The 19,773-nt window shown below is 44.8% G+C and overlaps 1 protein-coding gene across 4 annotated transcripts in view; it reads right to left on the bottom strand.

Moving 5' to 3' along the window:
- Positions 1-19,773, bottom strand: part of CDON (cell adhesion associated, oncogene regulated) — a 92,330-nt gene that overhangs the window by 42,667 nt on the left and 29,890 nt on the right. The window contains exons 2-9 of one of the 4 annotated variants that reach the window (XM_037038295.1): positions 16,360-16,364; positions 11,849-11,984; positions 9,783-10,055; positions 8,405-8,551; positions 7,425-7,568; positions 6,282-6,569; positions 4,806-5,075; positions 3,685-4,041 (exon numbers count right to left, since the gene is read on the bottom strand). In XM_037038295.1, the coding sequence (XP_036894190.1) occupies positions 3,685-4,041; positions 4,806-5,075; positions 6,282-6,569; positions 7,425-7,568; positions 8,405-8,551; positions 9,783-10,055; positions 11,849-11,924 (1,555 nt within the window). In that variant the 5' untranslated portion in view covers positions 11,925-11,984; positions 16,360-16,364. Of the gene's footprint in view, positions 1-3,684; positions 4,042-4,805; positions 5,076-6,281; positions 6,570-7,424; positions 7,569-8,404; positions 8,552-9,782; positions 10,056-11,848; positions 11,985-12,157; positions 12,236-16,359; positions 16,365-19,773 lie in introns of those variants that run through there. The other 3 variants (XM_037038296.1, XM_037038294.1, XM_037038297.1) reach the window with 3 other exon arrangements.

Raw genomic sequence — 19,773 nt, 5'->3', positions numbered from 1 at the left:
GGAGCAGTCCGTGAGGGCAGGCGTTTGTCACCAGGGTCAGACTTCAGGACAGACAGCCTGGGTTCTCTAAAGCACTATCAGTGCTGACAAAACGTCTCCTTTTCCGACTCCTTTCAGGGAGGAAGGGAGCACAGGAAGCGACGCTAGTGTTTCTTTTCCCCAATGAAGTCAGATTTCTGGTAAAAGGAGGGTGTGTTTTGGGGAGAACTACTGCAGTTCAGTCAAAACCCAACAAAACACAGGGCTAACAGTATCAGGTCAGCTCTCTGTTTGTTCAAAAGAAAGAAAAGTTGTCCCAGATGCCTCTTCCATCAAAGAAGATAAGAAGCTGGTGGAAAAATAATATAGGAAAACGAATTAGGTTCACTGAGACTTCAAAACATTGCTCCTGGAACAGCCCTGTTTACCTAGTGAGTCAGAATGTGGGCTGAGGTCAAGGGTGGGCGCTGGCGCCTGCCGGGCCAAGGACGCACTCGAGCAGGTGCAGCTCACCGGCTGCGCTCAGGGTAGTGGAGAAGGACCCTCTTCTCTACCGTAGTCGCAGGTCCTCTGGGCAGGTTACCCCTGGAAGCGGCATCTGGCTGTACAAGAGTTTAAAGCCACATGCCTCAGTTTCTAGGTTAGGTAGGGTGTGGGCGATGGGATACTATCCAGAAACATGATATTCACCAAGATGCAGAACCCTGAGGGGCAGACTTGGAAGGCCCAAGAGGATCCAATCTAAACAAGATAGTTCACATGTCTTCCAGGGGCCTCAGGTCATAGTTAAAGTGAGGCAACTGGACAAAACATCTGGCTGCCTCAGCTATGACCATGACCTACCTCTACAGCTCCCTCTACCCTCCATTCACACGAAAGAATCCCTTCCGCGATGTGCTACCCAAACAGCGCCTGCATCACACCTGTCTTAGCGAACGATTTTGTGTAGAGCCGCTCTTACCTCTGCTTAGCAGAACAGATATATACACACATACGCATGCATATTCATACATATGTATAAACTTACACAATACTCAACCACCTTTTTTGAGGATTCTTAAGGTTTCTAAAATCAGTAACTATTTCTCCCTTCATCGCCACATGGATAATTATAATTTAACCTAGTACTTAGTATTTATTGAAGGGTTTCTGTTGCTAGACGCCACTCTAAGCACTTTACATGTATGAACTCCTCGAGTTCTCCCATCAGCCCCAGGAGTGGGGCCCCTCCACTGCACCTGTTTCGAAGAGGAGACAACAAGCACAGGTGTGTTTAGTGGCCCGCCCTGGTACACGAAGCCCCTGAGTGGCAGAGCCGCATCTAAACACAGCCTGTGGGCTCCGACTCCATGTCACACCCAGCCCTGGCATTCATGGAGTAAGTAGCACAGGCGTGTAAATGGAGTGCCCAGTCCTTCCCTCTCTGCCTCCCTTCAGCCTTGTCCATCGCTAGGGTCCTTGTGTGCATGGAAACGGAAAGAGCAGCATGCACACCCACCCTCTGCCCACTTCCCTGTCGCCCCTCTGCAACGACAGAGCGCTGTGGCCCCTCCTTGGATTGAGGGTGCCTGTGCACCAGTGGTGTGGCCCACACGCTGCAGGCTGGACCAGGGAGAAGGCCTGAGTGGGTCAGGCTGTGAACTAACTAAAGCAGGGGGCTCTGAAGCCCTGGTCCTGGGGTACAGGAGGAGGAATGTGGGCACCGGTCACTGGGTAAGCACAGCCCCGTGACCCCTCGGACCTGTGGGACCAGAGGACTCAGGCAGAAAGGGCCCCACAAAGCCCTTGGAGGCAGAGGCCCAGAGCAGGAACCTCCGTTGCTGAGTGGAAGGGCAGCACCGCTCTGTGACACTTTTACTCTCACGTGACAGTCCGGTGACAATCTCCACTCCAGCAACTACTTGCTGGGAAAGCTTCTCTAAGTCCCACTGATGTGCAGTTTGAATCTGAATTTCATCAAGTTTGAATTGATTCTGGTAATATCGATATTCTATTACTGGTACTTCAAAAACCATATAACATCTTTAAGTCATCATCACCAAAACGGTGCATAAAATATAAAGAATTACTGTCTGCACCCCTTTAGAAAAACGCCCGAGCAGGACAGGGAGACACACACTGGTGCCATCTCTCAGTGCTGCGATGCCACACTCTTTCTGAAAGCCAGCCCTTCAGACTGCGGACGCTGTGCCCACTGAGGGCTGGCTCGCCTTAAAGACGTCTGCAGCAACACTTCCATAGCTTTGAAAACCCAAGCGTTCAACCCAAAGGGCGGTCTGTGGGCGTCCAGGATGAGTCACCGGAAGACATGCCTCCGAGGACTGTTGGGAGCTCAAGGCAGCTTCAGCTGCAGGCTCAAGAGAAACGGCTACCCCTGACCTTAACTTCCTAGAAGAACTTGAATTAGAGGCCTTGCCCAAAGAGACCACCAGAGATAACTCCTTCTGACCAGCCCAGAGGGCGGGGCACACTTCTGTGTACTGGGTTGGCCAAAAAGGTCCTTATGTTTTTCTATATGATGGCTGTAGTAGTGCTTAGTGGTTTTTAACTTCACTTGAAACAATCTTGTTGGATTGTACTGTGACAGCTATCACGTCAGTGTGCATTTAAAAAAAACTTACCAAAATTGGTGAAGTTTTGTGCAGCCATTTTAATATTGAAGATGGAAAAAGATACACAATATTTTCAGTGTACTGTGCCTTATTATTTCAAGACAGGTAAAAGTGCAACTGAAATGTAACAACAACAACAGATCCGTGCAGTGTATGGAGAAGGTGCTCTGACTTATCGGACATGTCACAAGTGGTTTGCGAAGCTTCTTGGCACTACTGACATTCTGGCCAAACAACCCTTTGCTGTGGGGCTGTTGTGCACTGGAAGACGGTTAGCAGCACCCTGGCCTCGACCCACTAGAAGCCAACAGCAGGAGAAAGCCAACATACTCGAAACATCTAAATCAATAAAGTTATTGGTGAAAATAAAATATGTGTCTTTTGAAAAATTTTAAAAGATTTTATTTATTTAATTTTAGAGAGGGGGAGGGAGAGAGAAAGAGAGGGAGAGAAACATCAATGTGTGGTTGCCTCTCACATGCTCCCTTACTGGGGACCTGGCCTGCAACCCAGGCATGTGCCCTAGACTGGGAATTGAACAGGCAGCCTTTTGGTTCGCAGGCCCAGGCTCAATCACGTCTGTTATTTTATGGAAAAAACATAACAGATTCTTTAGCCAATCTAATACTAAAGGTCTGCTCTTCTCATCCTGCAGTGACTCTCTGAAGCCCCCCAGGCATCTCACCTCATCCCCAGCTCAGGATGCTTTATATACCCACGTTCCCTTCTATCTCTGAACCTCTCCTGCACTCGTGGTCTCTGACTCGCTCATGTGCGAGGGGTTCCCACACAGGTACGTATTAAATGTGGTTATTTTCTCCTGTCTCATGTCTATTTGATTATCAGGCCAGCCAGAAGAACCTGGAGGGGACGGGAAAGTTAGTGCCTCCCCACACGTCCTACCTTGGGCTTCCCAACCATGAGCTCCTGTAGGACAACTACAATCTCAGCAAACACATCAGAAATGGAGACCAAGGGAAAAAAATACATCTTTAGAGATTGCTGGATTCATCAAAATAATACTGTAAAGCACTTCATCCCCTGTGATCACAGAGAACTATTTACCTGGGGAAAAAAACTAATGGCAACTCACCCACTGTGAGCACAGCCTCAGACTGTGCGGTGCCATGCTCATTTGCAGCTTCGCAGGTGTACTTCCCAGCATGCTCCTGGGTGACGGCCTGGATGGACAGAGAGCTTGAGCCAGCTCGGGACACAATGAAGTAGACAGGCTCCAGGTCAAAGCCCCCAGGTCTTGGCGAGTGTGATTTTCTGGATTTAGATCTAAGGACTTGAGACGGATGGCTGGTGATCAAACCGTGCCTGTGGTACCAACGGATGACAGGAACCGGCACTCCAGTGGCATTGCAGGACAAAGTCAGGAAGTCTCCGTCCACCACCTGGGTACTCGCCGGTGCTGTAACTATAACTGGCTCGAGTCCACCGTCTGTTAAGAAGGCATTCACATACAAAGAGTTAAGAACATTATGGTGTCTACGATGCAAAATAATTTCGCCCTCGTGTGCAAATGTTCCTGATTTGGGCAGAAGTCGCAGTCAGAAACATCTTTCACACATGTGTTTCCACGTAAGTGTTTTACATGCAGGACAGTGTGGGGAACACGATCATTCCCTGAAATGCACTGTTGGTGATGTCACGTGCAAGGAGTGACATAGTTGTGACAGTGATGACTGCAGCATCCCAGCCCCTCCTTGTCAGCCCTCAACTCGTACCAGGTGACGCTGTTTAAGGCTGTTTCTTCATGAAATGAGAAACTTTTACCATACTACCTTTTTAATATACAGTATATTGAAAAATGTTTTTAAAATTTTTTAAATAAGCTTAATTAAATAAGGCTGTTTCTGCATCTAGAAAGGACCAGGGAACATGAAGACTGTTCTGTTATGGTAACAGAATCATTCCCTTCAGCTACATTTTTAAAAACCCTTTATTTATTTATCTTTAGAGGGGAAAGGAATGAGAAAGGGAAATATCAATGTACGGTGGCCTCTTGTACATCCCTTGCTGGGAACTGGCCTGCAACCCAGGCATGTACCCTGACCGGGAATTGAACTGCGATCCCTTGGTTCACAGGCCCATGCTCAATCCACTGAGCTACACCAGCCAGGGCCCCTTCAGCTACATTTTAACCACAACTAAAGCCTATCTGTAAAGCAAAATTTCCTACCGTTAATCACATGATCTAAAGACTACCTTTTTCAATTTCAAGCCTCCCAGTAGACTGCGTGAATCCAATTCCATTATCTGCTACACACTGATACAGGCCAGAGTCTTCCACGGTGACATCACTGATCTTCAATCTGCTTTCTGTGGTGAGATGCCGTGGGGAAGGGCGGACAGGCTGTGCGTTATGAAGCCAGGTGCGGTTGGGGGGCGGGTTCCCATGAACCTCACACATGAACTGCACGGTTGCTCCCAGAGACACTGTCTGGTCCTGCAGTCCTTTAGAAATGGAAGCCTGTTCTGAAAACAAACCACAAATTGCCACTCGAGTCATATAAAATCTTCTCTATCTACCAATAACGAGTTAAAACCAAAGTGTATTGTTTACTCGCATTCTCCCATCTGCTGTGGTCAAGAAAAAAAATTAGAAGTGTATTTTAACTTTCCTTTAATATGACAAACCACATGTTACTAATATGTTATAACCCCTTTTCATAGAACTCTCCGCCCACTTAATTCCCTTAACACACACAAATACACACACAGAGTTTCTAACTCGGGGTTTTTCTTAGCATTGGTTTCAGGTGATTTGTTTGAAACAAAGTAATAGTTTCCCTGGATTTTACACTAAACAAGAGCCAAGACAGAAGAAAACCTTACTCAAAAGTTAAGTTCTTTTACAGTCAATTCAGCTTTGAGGTCAGGTGGGCACTGGGCAAAAACACTTCTGTTATACCCCAAAAGTGGGCTTTTTACCTAGACAAAGTAAATTATTTATTTACATTGCAACATATGCCCAAATTAAACAGTTATTCATATTACTCCAGTCCTAATGATCGTTACACGCTAAAGCCCATTGCCAAACGCTTACACTGATTCCAGTATAACCTACATCAGGCCATTGTTGCAATTAAACATGTGTAGATTTACAAAAACCTTACTACCCATACTTGCTGGTTTCCATGAAAGCCTGTTTGGATGAGGAAAAACGTTTTCCACAACAACATATGAGAGTGAGATAGGCAGCCGGAAGAAAGGAATAGCATAAAAAGCAGATACAGAAATGCGGGTGAAAAAATAATGCAAATTTTACGAGTCAGATATAGTGACAGCTTTCCCGAAGGGAAAATGAAATGAAACAGATGTCTTTGTGAGATGACATTTTCTGGTCAGGACTCTGCCCTGGTCACTACGGCTGGAGACCACGCCTGACCACAGCCCAGAGCCTTCCATCCTATGGAGTTCCAGTTTCCTCCCTCCAGGTCCTCATGAAAAACAAGCTCCGTACCACGTGACCAGGCTGGGGTGAGGCTCCCAAGAACAGTGAGCTGTTCCGTGGCACCCAGAACCACTGCCGGGTTCAGCGGTCCGTGAGGGACGCAAAGCTCGTTCTGCCTGCTGGTACGGCTGCTTCTTCACAGTCCTCATCTCCCTGAGCTCACAAACAGACCTCCCACTCAAACATCAGTCAGACCACTTGAAAACACTTACTGAGCAACATCTTACCGAGCACGCTAACCATGTAAGTCACGTGTTTCATGTCTCCAGACGTGCTTCCCACCATACAGGAATAATTCCCAGCATCCGCGGGGTCAATGCTATCCGTAGTAAGGTGAGAGTACAACCTCTTCCAATTGCTTCCCGCCACGGCATCCTGACCGTCCTTCAGCCAGTGCACTTGCGAAGTGGGGACTCCGCTCACCACACACTCCAGGGTCACAGGACTATGAGAAAGCACAGCTAGCGCCTGCGAAAGGGTGGGATGGAGAATGTGAAAACCATCTGAAGAAGGGCCTAGAAAAAGAAGAGAAAGCAAAAAATTATGATCACGTCCAATCTCCTCCTTAGCAAATCTATGAGCTTCCCCACGTTCCCATTTATTCTTCTTTACACTACCAGGTCCTGTTGGGTAGCTAAATCATTTTAAATGGAGAATTAAAATTAAGAGGATTTGCAATACTTCAGGGCTACTTCTGAATGAGCAGTTTAGAAATGTAGAATTCTGGACAAGGACAGGAACCACCGCTTCACCAAGCTTTAGCTACCGGTGCCACCTCTGCTGAACTACCATAACTTAAAAATCAGGCATGAAAAGGAACAGAGATATGTATTTTCATAATTCACAGTTAGCCACAAACTTGACTACCACTCATACCAAGTTATATTTTTTCTATCGTTTACCTTTTTTTTTAAAAGATTTTATTTATCTTTAGAGAGGGAGAGAAACATCAACGTATGGTTGCCTCTAGTGTGTCCCCTGCTGGGAACTGGCCTGCAGGGAACTGGCCTGCAACCCATGCATGTGCCCTGACTGGGAATCAAACTGTGATCCTCCGGTTCGCAGACCTGCGCTCAATCCACTGAGCTACACCAGCCAGGGCTATCGTTTACTTTTATTTGAGCAAAGGGCAAAGTTCTCCACATGCGTATCTCTCTGTCATCTTGACCCAAATTCTCCTCTGGCAAATCATTACATTTTTAAAGCATGTATAGTAGCATTCTATAGGACATTACGCATTTAATTTTGTAAGACTTTCTTATGATGAAGAAATATGATCAAGAAGAAAAATGAACTCTCATTTTTCAACTTGTTATGAGGAATGCTTCTGAGGTCTCTCCCTAGTTACCATTATTCTCCCAAATACTTACGACTCACAAGGAGCTTTCGGCCAGTGGGTTCGACTTTTAACTCATGTGTGACAGGATTAAAAGCTGCGCATTTATACGATCCCTTGTCCTCCATGGACACATTCAAAATGTGAAGATTTCCCGATGGGAGGATTAAGTAATTCTCTGAGGAAGGAAGGGAAGGCAGTGAGGCCTCTCTTTACAAAGGACACCAATGAAAACTGATCAATTTTGGTAGTTATGCTTTAAATTTAGACATCAGACTAGCAGCAAATGAGCAATGGAGGGAAAATCGCTGAATGAAGGAAAGGGGAGGTCGAGGCAACAAAGAAGCCGGTGGTACCAGGGTAACAGAATCCAGCCCGCTGGAAACACCTGGCCGCAGGTCGCTGGCTGAGAGCCGACGGCAGGCCGGGCCGAGTCAGACAAAGACACAGTGACCCACACCCGTCGCGCTCGTCCATCACCCAGCATTCAGTCTTGTCTAGCTATTCACTTTTTTCTCAACAAATATGTTCCCAGGGCCTATTTTCTTCCAACGATGGCCCAGGCACAAGCAGCACAGCAATGGAGAACGCAGACGAAGGTACTGCTGATGCTCCAGCCGGCAATGGGGGTGGCAGAGAAATAACGGCAAACCGGCAAACAGAAACCTGTCTAGCACAGTGCTGGGGGGGAAGTGAAGCTAAAGACAGAGGACAGCGGGCAGCAGGTGGATTAGGTTAGCAAGGGCCTGAGGGCCATCTCCTCAGAGCAGAGTCTGTCTGAGCAGGGACCCAGTGAGTTGAGAGGGTGAGCACTGGAGTGTGGACTGAAATCATTTCTGTAACGTAGCCACAACTTCTGGTCTCCTGCCCTGGATTTCTGAGAGCGAGTAAGAGGTGTCTTGCGTATTTTGGTATCTGCAATCCCCAGTACACAGAGCTGTGTACAGTACGTAGTAGGCCCTTATACGGACCTCTGACCTGTGGGTGCCATTGGCTTCTCCTAAAAGCTCTCACCTGTGGAATGTCTCAGCCATTTCCCCCGAACTCTGTAGCGCACCTCGGCTTTGGGGTTGCTGGCTGGCACCTGGCAGCCAATGAAAGCGGTCCTTTTTTCTTCCGCTGTAACAACGTGCTTTGTGGATGAATCAAAATCACCAAGAACTAAAATAAATAAACAGAGCAATACACAGATGTAAATTCGAGCTCTCTTTCCTGAAAGAATTTTAAAAACGAGAAACAGCATCTGCAACTTGGCCGTCTGCGGCAGCCAACCCCACTTCCCAGGCCGGGGACTTCTTATCTCAAAAGGCGGTCTCGGGAGGGGTGCGTGGTTTAGGGTGGGAGCTAAGTCATGGCACCCTTCTCCGGGAGACCTTGAGAAAAGCCAACTGCTCTTCACACATGAGGGGGAATTATAAAGCATAACTTCCCATCCTGTCAAGACCAGCGCTTTTCGACCCGGCCCTTCATCAGCACTGACTCCCCCTTTGCATCCCTGTTCTGTCTGAACTCAGGTTCAATACGATGGTTTTTGAGGACGAACCCAGGACATCGAAAACAAAGCTGTATGTCACTGGATCACCTGCATACACTAACTCGGTCTCCAGTCTCCTTGGGTTAAGTCCCCTGCAGACGAGCCTGTGCGGAAGGGCTCTATCGTCTCCAGGGCCGACAGCAGCCTGCCGCCAGAATCCAGCCCTCCTGCACGTGTCTTGGAGTGGTCCATGGGTCACAGCTCTACAAAAACATTTACTCTTCTCAGTTATGACAGACTCGCCACTCCTGGGGAAGCCAGGCCTGTTCTGTCAATAAGGGCGCCCTTATGAAGGCGTTTCCAGGGCTGGAAGCCGTCACCGTCTGAAAGGCAGATGGCTCAAACGCACTGAGAAAACCACGAGTCCAGATTCCCCCCAAGCTCGATACTCCACATTCCTTTCGTTACAGTCAGTTATTATTTTCCTGTTTCTTTAGCCTGGTTTCAATTATACAGATTAAAAGCACTCAGTAATCAGGCAAATAAAACAATTAGATGTGAAAGAAAGATAAAGGACTGCATAAAATAACTGAGTGTCAAAGGAGACAATAGCTTTTTTGTTGCTGTTCCTATTAGGGACTTTCAAATGCTAACCAAAAAAAATTCAGAATTCCCTTTAGAAAACTGTCGTGTGTAAAAAAATCACTTCCACCCTCGTTGCAGATGAAGACAACTAGGCCGGGCTCACGGAGGTTCAAGTACACTTCCCCAAGTTAAACACAGAGCAAAAGTCAAGGCTGGGATGAGAACTCCCGTGTGTCTTCCTCCAGAACCCACACTCTTCCAACTACCCAAAATGCAAGTACTAACAGTAACTCCAGGAAACCCCATACGTAACAGGGACAAAATTAAACTCACCTGCAATGGACACTGTGGCAGGGCCACTCACAACCGCGCCGACGCTATTGTTGGCAACGCACTGATAGTCACCCAAGAGGGAGGGGCTGAGAGAAAGAATAGTCAGAGTCCCCTGATGAATCTTAATCTGTTCCAAGTTTCTCTCCAACCTTTTCCCATTACGCCGCCACGTGATATGAGCAGTCACAGGTTTAGCGGAACAATGCAGAACTACAGGTCCACCAAGTTTCTGGACGGCAGACAGTGGCTCAGAGACGAAGTAAGGTGCCAAGTCTAGAAGGGAACATTCCCCATGTGCAAAAGGAAGAGGAGAATGAGAAAGGAAATACATTAAACATGTTTCATCTCAGTCTGTGTAACTGCAGACAATCCCTCATCTATACATGTATCTATACTGTATCTATACATGTTACGGTTCTTTTTTTTAAATATTTTATTTACTTATCTTTAGAGGGGAAGGGAAGGAGAGAGGGAGAGAAATATCAATGTATGGTTGCCTTTTGTGCATCCCCTGCTGGGAGTTGGCCTGCAGGGAACTGGCCTGCAGCCCAGGTATGTGCCCTGACTGGGAATCGAACTGCGATAGTGTGGTTCGCAGGCCCGCGCTCAATCCACTGAGCTACGCCAGGCAGGGCTACATGTTACAGTTCTTAATGCTTGTGTAAGTTCTAGGAAGTCTTAAAAATCAATTTTTGGAAAAAAAAGAGGCAACAAACAAAAACCTAGGACTTAACAATTAGGGTAGAACAGATAAGAATCCTTATGACACAAATGAGAAATGGTGAATTGCTCATTTAAGGAAGTGGCTTTTAAGAAAGAAAGTTAAGAATCTGACTAAGTGGAGATGACTTTCAAGCTACAAATAATTCCCCCCTTATAACCAACAGGGTTTGACTTTTAAGAGCAAATTATTTCATAAAGAAGGCTATGGTATTTCTTTACCACTTCCCTCTAACACAAAATAATGTTCAACTTTTAAGAAAGCAGAAGTAGAAAGTTAGGAAGCCACATTGACCTACAAAGTCTATCCTTATTCTGGGGTAGAAGGCTCAATAGGGTATCAACGCAATGAACTTTATTTGATATTTGGAAGTTTCATTTGTTATGTCTATTCCTCTAGGAACTTGGTGGGGGGCAGAGGAGTCTTGCACTTAAGTATCAAAACGGAGCCCTCTCTTCCACCCAAAATAGAGGACAAGAATGCTGTTATTCTGGCATAATGAAATTCCTTTTTAAAGAAATCAACAAATCATTGATTCTACTTTTACAGGATATGTGATCAGAAATGAAGGTTCAGGAAAGTGCCTCTCCTGAGTAAATCTGAGGTTGCTGTTTAGCATAAATAAATAAATAAATAAATAAATAAATAAAACCACATCAATTTTCCCTTACTAACTATAACATAGTTGTATAGTATATTTAACAGAGGAAAATAGATATTACCTAGTGAACAAACATCAATGCACATGTGTATAACAGATAAACCTTTACAAAAACCTAAAAGAAAAAGAAAAGCACGCAGGCCATCCTGAGGCTCGGCCTTACCACACACTTAACAAGAGACCCGTTTCGGCTTTTTGGCAACTCAGAGAGGCAGATAATGCCTTAGCCAAGGTCACCAGAGTCCTGCACTTGAACCCAACTCCTCCAGTCCAAGTTGAATACGATCACAAGCTGATTCTAAAATCGCTTTTTGGTGGTATGCAGTCAGCATTTTATTCCCGTTTTAATTTCCCAAATCAGAAATTTGAAACCTATGTTCTTACGGGAAAAGGCACAATTGGAAAATACTTATTTTTAAGGCAATAGAAGGAGTAAGTCTCAAGGACACTGATGGGGAGGCTGACTGATGTCCAAGCGGCACTACTAAGAGACCCTTAAACTGTCAAATTAACCAAAGTTTTAAAATCATTCAGCTGGTCGAACAAACTTTACGAGTGTCTTTACGATCCATTACCACCAGTGAAATACTGAAGTCGAGGTTTTTGTTTATTTGTTTGTTTGTTTGTTTTAGATTAAGATGAGGAACATCTCCAGCTAAAACACTACCATTCCTCTACTCTTACCGGAACTCACGGAGGAGCACAGAGTCAGAAGAACACCAGAGAGCAGGGTGTGGAAGGTTCCGGGATCCGAATGCATAGCGCCAGGTTACAGAAGCGGGTGGACAGATTTCCGCAGCAAAATCCAGGTCCTGGCTCACTGAGAAGCAATGAAAGACAAGAACTCTAAACCACAAGAACAGCCGAACTCATTCATCTGAATAGTCAGTAGGGTTGTGAGCCTAATCCCTCATCTCCCCAACTCGCAAACTAATCTCCAGATGCTAAATTACAATGAGAAGTTCTGCTCATGCTTCCAAGGTGTTAGGGTACCTCTTATCACGCAGAAGCCATCATTCCAAAGGAATACATTCAACAGCCTGTAGTGCATTTGCTTCATGTCTCACAAGCATCTACAACTCAACACAATCAAAATGCAGTCCTCTACATTACTTAAAACAGAAATTTTTAAAAAATAGCTAACATTCACATAATGCTTAGAATGTGCCAGACTCCATTTTACTTCATCTTCACAGCAACCCTATGAAATAGGAACTCCTGGTTTTCTTCCCCTTTTTCAGATGCAGGGCTCGGACCCGTGGATGTTCAAACAGAGAACACCAAGTGCAGGCCCGTGTGGGGGATGCAGGTTATTTAGCACGTTTGCAGAGCCTCCGAAGACCTGGGTGGCGAGAGCTGGGTGAGCCAGGAAAAGAGCACAGAAAGGAAGCTGGGCCAGATCCTATCCAGCTTTGAAAGACATGGTAAAGGTTTTGAAACTGAGTGAAAAACATGAAAGGGATTAAGAAGTACAAATTGCTGGTTATAAAAACAGTCACAGAGATGTAAAGTACAGCATAGGGAATATTGTAAAAAAATACTGTAATAACTATGTATGCTGTCAGATGGGTACTAGGTAGGGTGATCACTTTGTAGGGTACATAAAGTGTCTAGTCACTATGTTGTATACTTAAAACTAATCTACTATTGTATGTCAACTGTAATTGAAAAATAAATTTAAAAAACTTTGGAGTATTCTCAAGGTGGTGGCAAGCCCTGGAAGGACTTAGGACGGGGTGTGACGGCATCTCATTTATGCTCAACAGAGATCACTGGCTGGAAGGGACCAGACTGAAATGGGGCAGGAATGAAGAGGGACAGCAAGTACAGTAATGTAATCCCTCAGGAGAGAGAGAAGAATGTGGTGGGTTAGACTGGGAGTCAACTGTGGGGGTGGTGAAAAGTAATTGGACTCAAAACATTTTGCTAAAGATAGAGCCAAGAACATTTGCTCAAGCCTTGGGTATAGAATGTGAGATAAAGAGATGTGCTAATAGTTTTGGCTTAAAAATAATAGCTGTTTACCAAAATGGGGGAGACTGGCGGCCATGGAGAGGGGGTTAGTCAACCGTGCTGCTCTAGCCAAGTTCAGTCTAAGACACCTGTTAAACAGTCCCGTCCTACTGTCGATTGACAATGACACAGTGGAGCCTGGGGCTGTGCAGTAAGTCGGAGCTGGAAATGCAGACGTTAGACCTCTAAAACCCACGGCACTGAATGAGCTCTCTCTAAGGGAAATGAGAGAAGAGGAGAGACCCGCTGGGAGCCTTGGGACATTCCAGCCTTCGTAGACTGAACAGCGGGGAAGAAAGGAGCAATGGAGACTGAGAAGTCATCGATAAAATTGGAAAAAATCTGGGAGAATGTTGTGCCAAGGAGAAAAACATTTAAAAAATATTTCTAGAAGAGTCACGAACTCTCTCAATCACTTCTGAGAGGCAGAGTCAGACGAGACACCACGGGGAAGACATAAGGGAGGTCACTGGCGACGCTGATGAGGGGTTTCGATGGAGGCGCGAGGGAAGCCTGGCAGCGGGTTCACAGTGGAACAGGAGGGGAGGGAACCAAGAAAGCGGGCACAGACAACTCAAGGCTTTCGCCACAAACGGGCAGCAGAAGAATGGGGAAGGATAGGGAGAACTGATGGAGATGAACGGCGGCCAAGGGAAGGCTTGTTTGCGTGGGGGGGTTTAGTACAGAGGTAGTCCAGCAATTCGGCAAAGCTGGAAGTGCTTCCTTCTCTGTGCCACACACTCCAACATCTACGGGTAGCGAATTCCACCTCAGCCCGCTCACGAACTATCAGTTCAGGCACTGCCTTTTCAATTTTTTCTTGCTGACCTCTTCTGGAAAACGAGGGAGGATATTTTGGTTACCACTTGTGGGAAGAAAGGGCCATCTGTGTGAAAGGTTTTTTTTTTGGTTTATTTGAATTCATATTTGCGTCAAGGGTAAGAACTGACACACCACTGCTCAGCAGTCAAGCAAAGTAAACATTCAAATAACTTGCTAACAGGAGCCACTTTCCTGAGAGAATGAGGACAAGTAGGAGTGTTTCTTCCTTTTGCCAAATCTTTCCTCAAGTATTTATTTATTGAAGAGCAGGAGGAAAAATTCCGGAGTCAACTTTAACCCCAGCACGGGATTGACTGAGTTTACTCCACAGCCATCCTTTACAATGTCACAGCTCCTTATTGCTACCTAAGTATCAGCACAAGGGATGTATTTTATTAATTCTATTAGGTTTCTCATAACACACTGCCCATTTTTAACTTCACGTTTATTTTTCTATTACAGTTGATGTATATTATATTAGTTTCCGGCATACAACATAGTAATTAGACATTATGTAACTTACTAAGTGATCACCCCGGTAAGTCTAGTACCCATATGGCACCATAACATAGTTTTAAAATTTTTGTGGACTATATTCCCTAGGCTGTGCTTTCCACCCCCATGACTATTCTGTGCCTACCAATTTGTCCCCCTGGATCCCCTCACCTTTTCACCCAGAGCCCTAACTGCCCTCCCATCCAGCAACCGTCAAAATGTTCTCTATCGAGTCTGTTTCTGTTCTGTGTTCATTCATTTTGTTGCACAGATTCCACGTACAGCATCATCTGGTATTTACCATTCTCCGTCTTATTTCACAGACTCTATGCCCATCCCTGTCATTACAGATGCAAGATGTCATTCTTTTTTATGGCTGAGTCATACGTCACTGTGTATAGGCACTGCTTCGACTTTCTCCATCCTTCTACCGGTGGACACTTAGGTTGCTTCCATATCTTGGCTATTGTAAATAATGCTGCAATGAATGTAAGACATATTTTTTCCAAATGAGTGTTTTGGGTTTCTTCAGTTAGATATGCAGGACTGAAATTACTGGGTCCTTCTTTGTCTCTTGTTATAGCCTTTGTTTTAAAATCTGGTTTTTGCCTAGTATAAATATCGCTACCCCACCTTTTAAAATTATTTGGTTTTCATTTTCATGAAGTATCTTTTTCTATCCCTTTACTTTCAGTCTGTGCATGTATTTTGATCTGAGGTGGGTGTCTTGTAGGCAGCATAAGGGTCTTGTTTTCTTATCCCTTCAACCACTCTGTGTGTTCAAACTGGAGTATTTGATCCATTTGAATTAAAAGTAATTGTTCATTGACACCTATTTATTGCCATTTTATTATATTTTTTATCTTTTTCTTCTTCTCCTTCTTCTTCAAAAAGACCCTTTAACATTGCTGGGAATGCTGGTTTTGTGGGGGTGAACTCCTTTAGGGGTTTCTTGTCTGGGAAGCTCTTCATCTGTCCTTCAGTTGAAAATCCTGGCTTTGCTGGGTAGAGAAGACTTGGCTGTGGGTCCTTGCTCTTTATCACTTTGAACATTTCATACCAATGTCTTCTGGCCTGCAGAATTTCTGTTGAAATCAGCTGACAGTCTTATGAGAGCTCCCCTGTCAGTACCTGCTTTTCTCTCGCTGTTTTTAAGATTCTTTGTCTTTAACATTTGGCATTTTAATTATGATGTGTCTTGGTGTGGGCCTCATTGGGTTCATTTTGTTTGGGACTTTCCGTGCTTTCCTGAGCTTGTGGGTCTATTTCCTTCACCAGGTTAGAGAGGCTTTCTGTCATTATTTTGTCAACCAGGTGTTCAACTCCTTGCTCTCTCTCTTCTCCAGCACTCCCGTGATGAGAATGCTGGCATACTTGAAGTTGTCTTTAAAATATCCTTATTTTTCGTAGGTTCTTTTTTTCTTTTTGCTGCTCTGGTTGGCTGTTTTCTGCTTCCTTCACTTCAAATTCACTGAGTTGATCCTGTTTCATCTACTCTACTGTAATTCCTGTATTCTTTTCTGTTACTACATTCTTCCATTTCTGACTGGTTCTCTTTTATGTTTTCCAACTCCATTTTTGTTTCCTACCTCTTTGTTAAAGTTCTCACTGAGGTCATTGGGCATCCTTATCACTGATGTTTTGAACTGGGCATTTGGTAGATTGCTTGTCTCTGTTTTGTCTAGTTCTTTCTCTGGACTTTTGTTTTGTTCATTCATTTGGGACACGTCTCTTTGTCTCCTCATTTGGCTGTCTCCCTGTGTTTGTTGCTATAAATTAGAGCTGCTATGTCCCTCAGTCTTATAGAATGGCCTGACGTAGTAGGTGTGTCCTGTAGGGCCCAGAGGCACAGCCTTCCGAGTTACCCAGTCTGGGCACTCCAAGTGCATCCCCCGTTTAAGCTGTGTCCACATTCCTGTTATGGTTGAGCTTTGATTGCTCTTGGTACCCCAATGGGAGGCACTAAACCCCAGGTCAATGGGCTGAGAGAAGTAGCTGCAGCCCTAACAGAGGAGCTGCTGTACATCCCCCAGAGCAGGAGTTACTTCAGCAGGGCCCTCGTGCCCAATGGGCCTGCCCCTTAAGTGTGTCTCTGCTGGAGGTGGTAGATGGTGCTCTGGTGTGGTCTCAAGCTGGCAAGATCAGCTGCTACCTGAGCCCTGTCCAAGGTCACCTGGCATGAGCTACAAAGCAATATGCAGATGGTTGGTTCTTGTGCTAGGTTGAAGGTGCCCAGGAGAGGCCAAGCTATGAACTGAGGCTGACTACTACTAGTGCTAGGCCTGGGGCCATTTAGCAAGAGATACAGGGCACACTGAGGCCAGCTGCTGCTTATTTGGAATTTGTGAACCTTTGATTGAAAGATTTTAGGAAAGTCTAAAGAATGGGCCAAGACAGGCTGTTTGCATGGAAGAGCCACTGGAAATCACTTGCATGGGCCTGTAAGTTGGGTGGGTCTGGGTCTCAGGAAGTCACCAGGGCAGAACAAACAGCATTAGCCAGGTTGATGCAGACTCAGATATGGTGCCTATATGCCAGCAACATGGGGGGTGGTTTAGCAAAGCAACAATGGCCTCTGCCAACATTTGTCTGGGAAAAAGCTGGCCCTCCAGCCCTCACTCCAAAGCCGGATATTTCAGTCCCTCCCCAAATGTCCCTGATGTGCTTGTCATGCTGCTGCCCTAGCACTGGAGCTCCCCAGTGAACGAGTCCAAGTAAGTCTGTGCACGGGCCCTTTAGAGGAATCCCTGGGACTCCAGAAAACTCTGTCTCACTCAGCCGCAATCTCCACTGGTTTTCATAGCCAGAAGTTATGGGAACTTCTTTCCCTGGTACTGAAACCCTGGGCTGGTACCTCTCACTCCTCGGGAGGATTTCCACAGCTGAGATATCCCTCCCAAATTTTAACCGCCACATGTGGGTGTGGGACCAGCCCGTTCTGCATCTTTACCCCTCCTACTGGCCTCATTGTGGCTTCTCCTTTATAGCCTTAGTTGTAGGACTTCCATTCAGCTAGATCTCAGGTGGTTCTCAATGATAGCTGTTCTACAATTCTGATGTGACTGTGGGACGTTTACCCATCCACCACCTTGATGGGAACTCCAACATGCTACCTGTTGGTTTGGGGGGTTGGAAAGAACTTAAGACCATAGCAGTCATTTACTAAATATTTGTTGACTGGGTTTATAATTATATTTATCCATGGCAAGCTTGCTCCATTTGTTCCAGAACTATGACAATGAGCACAAGGCCATGGGTTCTATTACTATATGGGCCAGACAGCTTGAAATTGCCACCAGTGGCAACCTAGGTGAACTTCCCAAATAAACACCACTGACCATGAGGAGGGTTAGATGGTGTAAAAATTGGGGTATACCCATTAACACTACTGGAAAACTGCTCAATGCTATGTCATTTTTAAAAGTATTCTTTGTTGAAAAAGGAAACTCAGTAATATTAGTGTTAATGCTATTTGATTAGCAAGTTATTAGAAAACATATATATATATAAAACACCTATATATAATTACACAAAAAGCATATAATATGTGGATTTTATTTTTTAAGATTTTATTTATTTATTTTTGGAGAGGGGAAGGGAGGGAGAAAAACATCAATGTGTGGTTGCCTCTTATGCGCCCCCTGCTGGGGATCTGGCCCACAACCTAGGCATGTGCCCTGACTGGGAATCAAACTGGTGACCCTTTGGTTTGCAGGCTGGCACTCAATCCACCGAGCCACACAAGCCAGTGAAATATGTTCATTTTATATATGTGTGTGTGTGTGTGTGTGTGTGTGTGTGTGTGTGTCCTGCATTGCTCTACCAAATGAACAATTTGTTTGGCCAAGTTTACTATACAACTAAACAAGGCTCCTGCCTTTTGCTTACACACACACCAGTGGCCTTAACAGGTATGTCACCTTTCTTACCCATAAAAAAGCACTTTGACAAGGGAAACAACAGCCCTAATTTCCTCTGCACAAAAGTTATCCCCTCTTCCTCTTACCCGCTTTTCTGATTAGGAAACTGGCCAGCAGAGAAAAGGTTTCCGGTAAGAGCACCCCAGCCCACCCCACCACTCATCACTTTGGCACATAAGTTGCTGTTTGACCTCTGTCCCAGTGCATATAACACTCAAATAGTCACATGCAAAAATTAAACACAGAATTCTGCTTTCAACCATACGGAAGAGAATTCTGATTTAAATCACAGTGTCATTTTTTTTTTAGACATCTGTGTTTTTCTCACTTAGAATTTTTTTAGAGTACTCAATGTAATTAACATAACGCTGGGTGATATTTCAAACAAAATATTCAAGTTTTTCCACACATTCTATGTTTAATATGTTATTTTATAAGTAGAAAGTTGTTCATATATTTCCACAAATGCTGACAAAATAAAACATTCAGCATTGAAAATGTGGAATATACAAAAAAAGTAAACATGACAATTCCATCACCTAATGATAATACATCAATATTTTGAAGCTGTTCCTCCTAATTCTTTCCATATGTGTATCTTCACATAATTGCAACCAAAACATGTATGCAATAGTTTTAACTCCTGTTTCATTTATTTATCTGATTAATTTTACTTATTATAAACATTCATAAACATAATTTGTAATAGCTATAGATATTTAGCCAATCCCTTTCGGGTAGTTAGGCTGTATTTATATATGCATGTGTGTGTGTACATATATATACATGTATATATATGGTCTGTCCAGAAAGTATCTAACCATGTATTATGAAAAATAGAGACATTTATTAAAGAAAATACAAGAAACATTAAACACAGGACAATGACACCTCAGTCCCCTTCAAAGTAGGCACCTTGGGACCTCACAGTTCTAGTCACCATCAGCTGCCCCATCATATTTTCCTGAATCTCATCAAAGGTCTGAAATTTCTTCTCCTTCAAAGGTGATTTTAGTTTGGGGAAAAGCCAGAAGTTACACAGTGACAAACCTGGCTACACAGGTCCTCAGTCACCTGGGTGTTTTGATGTTTCATCAAAAAACTCTGCATGAGACGTGATGCATGAGCAGGCATGCTGTCATGATGAAGCTGCCAATCACCAGTTGCTCATTGCTGCAGCCTTCTGAATCATCTGAATAGTTTCCATGGAGGGATGTTCAAGCTTAACACACAATTTGATGCAGATTCGTTGCTCTGCTCACTCAGTCATTTTGAACGCGACAACCACATAGTACACACGCTCACTCAACCGCATCTACCACCACCACTGACTAGTACAGCGAAGTTGTCATTGTTCAC

The sequence above is a fragment of the Sturnira hondurensis genome, unplaced genomic scaffold, assembly GCF_014824575.4.
Source record: "Sturnira hondurensis isolate 20B ecotype Veracruz unplaced genomic scaffold, ASM1482457v3 Scaffold0024152, whole genome shotgun sequence".
Taxonomy (NCBI): Eukaryota; Metazoa; Chordata; class Mammalia; order Chiroptera; family Phyllostomidae; genus Sturnira; species Sturnira hondurensis.
This window is presented reverse-complemented; position numbering and strand designations above follow the sequence as displayed.